The 2,126-nt window shown below is 27.9% G+C and overlaps 1 protein-coding gene across 1 annotated transcript; it reads right to left on the minus strand.

Annotated features, from left to right (window-relative positions):
* Positions 1-1,458: 1,458 nt before the first annotated feature.
* Positions 1,459-2,016, minus strand: VNE69_06101 (reverse transcriptase; the record flags this gene model as incomplete). The annotated part of the gene is made up of 1 exon (XM_065473853.1): positions 1,459-2,016. The coding sequence occupies one exon, from the start codon at positions 2,014-2,016 to the stop codon at positions 1,459-1,461; it is 558 nt and encodes a 185-aa protein (XP_065329925.1).
* Positions 2,017-2,126: the final 110 nt, after the last annotated feature.

Here is a 2,126-nt window from a genome sequence, read left to right on the forward strand (position 1 = left end):
AGCATTGTAGGATCTAATATTTTCTTTAAAGTTCTTTGCATTTTTGTCTTTCCCAATAAATAAATTCTTAATGTCATCTGGGAAGTCTCTTGTTCTTTGTAAATTAACTTTCCCAAAATGACAGCAGCTTTTGTATAATCCATTACTGCTTGCTTCTCCTGCAAAATGTAATGCACCACAAAAGCCACATTCTTCTTTCAGATCTCCACAATAATGTTCGGCATGGTTTCTAGTACTGATTCTGCAAGCTACATCTAGAATCTCCGTCAAAGCATCCATCTTAGTGTTATTAATTCTCATGATTGTTTCTTCTGTTTCTTCTGTTTCTTGGGCTGTTTTGTTTTCGCTAGAGAAACTGAATATAAAATTCCTTTTTTTTGTTTCTCCAGCATTTGTTTTTTTATTTTTTGTGTTATGTACAGATGTATTGGCTTCATAGAAAACAACATTGTTGTTTTCAGTATTACTACTTATCTCCTGAGAGATAGTGTTAGTTGCTTTGGGTTGTTCACTTGAATCATTTTTTGCTTGATTTTTTGTAAACATAATGGGGGTAAAGAAAAAAATTTTATTTATAGTTTTTGAAATTCCATTTTGGGAAGGAAGAAAACAAAAAGAAGAATTTGATTTTTTAGAATTAATAATCTACATTAAATAATATTCTTTTCGAAATTGATTTACAATTTGTTATAAAACTCATTGATATTGTTATTAATGTTTATAATCAATTTTATAGTATTTGTTTGTTTTGACATTTTGATTTCCATTTCTGAAATGAAAAACATAATTCTTACAACATAGAAACAGAAATTATAATATAAATTTAAAAAAGCAGAGTTATTTGGTGATATTAAAATTTAAAATATCTGTAAATCAAATTATTACAATTGTTATTTTTTTTTTTTTTTGATCTATGATTTTCCATTTCTGATTAAAGAATTTAAAAGGAGTAAAGATAATTTTTGAAAGAACAAATAAATTATTAAGTTTATAATTGACATTACAATTGGTTTTAAAATTAATAATTATACATTAATCTAAATAATTCTCAATTTTTAAGCAGTCCATTTTGACATTTTGAATTTTGTTGATTTTTCTTTCTGTTTTTGGACGGAGGAATTAAAAAGGAGAAATCAATATTTTTTTCAAAATTGAAAATAAGTTAAAAGTAATAATTGAAAAGTGTATCTGGTCTAAAATTGTCTATAAAATACAATGAAAGCATTTAATTTTGTTTTAAAACAAAAATTTTACCATTTTAAATTTTCTCTTTTTTTGAGTTTTAGGGGTAAAAAATTAAATAAAATTCTTTTATATATATGATATTTAAAAATAGCCCCTCACCAAAAAAAAGGATGATGAACCATAAAAATAATAAATCTCAATATAGTAAAAATAACATGTACAAACAACAATTAAATAATCTCATTGAGACGTACCTCCGCTTGGGGTACGTCACTAGTTTATAACAGATATTGCATGCTTATTAATAGCTTGAATCATATTCTTACTATATAATTGAGTCTTGCACAGTTTTTCAACCCTCTGTGGGCTCTCACTTCTTACATTTCCAAAAGTCTCTCTTCTGACAGCACTATAGGCATCTTCTGTTATGCCAAGGTATTTGTATCCTTGATGTCCTTCTAGTGCTACAGCATCTTCACTCCAATCACTACAGTTAGTTGCAGACTTGCTTCTGTTCATTTCTAAACCTACAGATGAGAAACCCTTTTTAGTTTCCTCATTCATCAGTTTTAAAACGACAAAGTTCTCTGCGAGGAACTTAAGATCATCAAAAAATAGAAGATGGTTTGTTACATAAACACTTTCGTGGGTCTGTATTCCTACTTTTAGGTAAGTTGAAGTTAGCTTCCTGCTCAACGGGTCCATACACAGTACAAACAAAAGCGGCGACAAGGAATACCTTTGTAATATGCCTCTTCTAATCTTCTTATTCAGTAACATTTTCGATCCTGATTTTATCTCAATGTGACACCTTTTAAAGATGACTGCCATGTCTTGGCGGTAGCTTGTTGGTTTTTAAAAAGGAAATGTAAATAGATTTACAAGTTGAAGAGTAATTCATATTTATTTAAAAATAATTTTCTAAAATAGTTTTTTCTGAA

This window comes from Vairimorpha necatrix, chromosome 6 (genome assembly GCF_036630325.1).
Source record: "Vairimorpha necatrix chromosome 6, complete sequence".
NCBI lineage: Eukaryota > Fungi > Microsporidia > Nosematidae > Vairimorpha > Vairimorpha necatrix.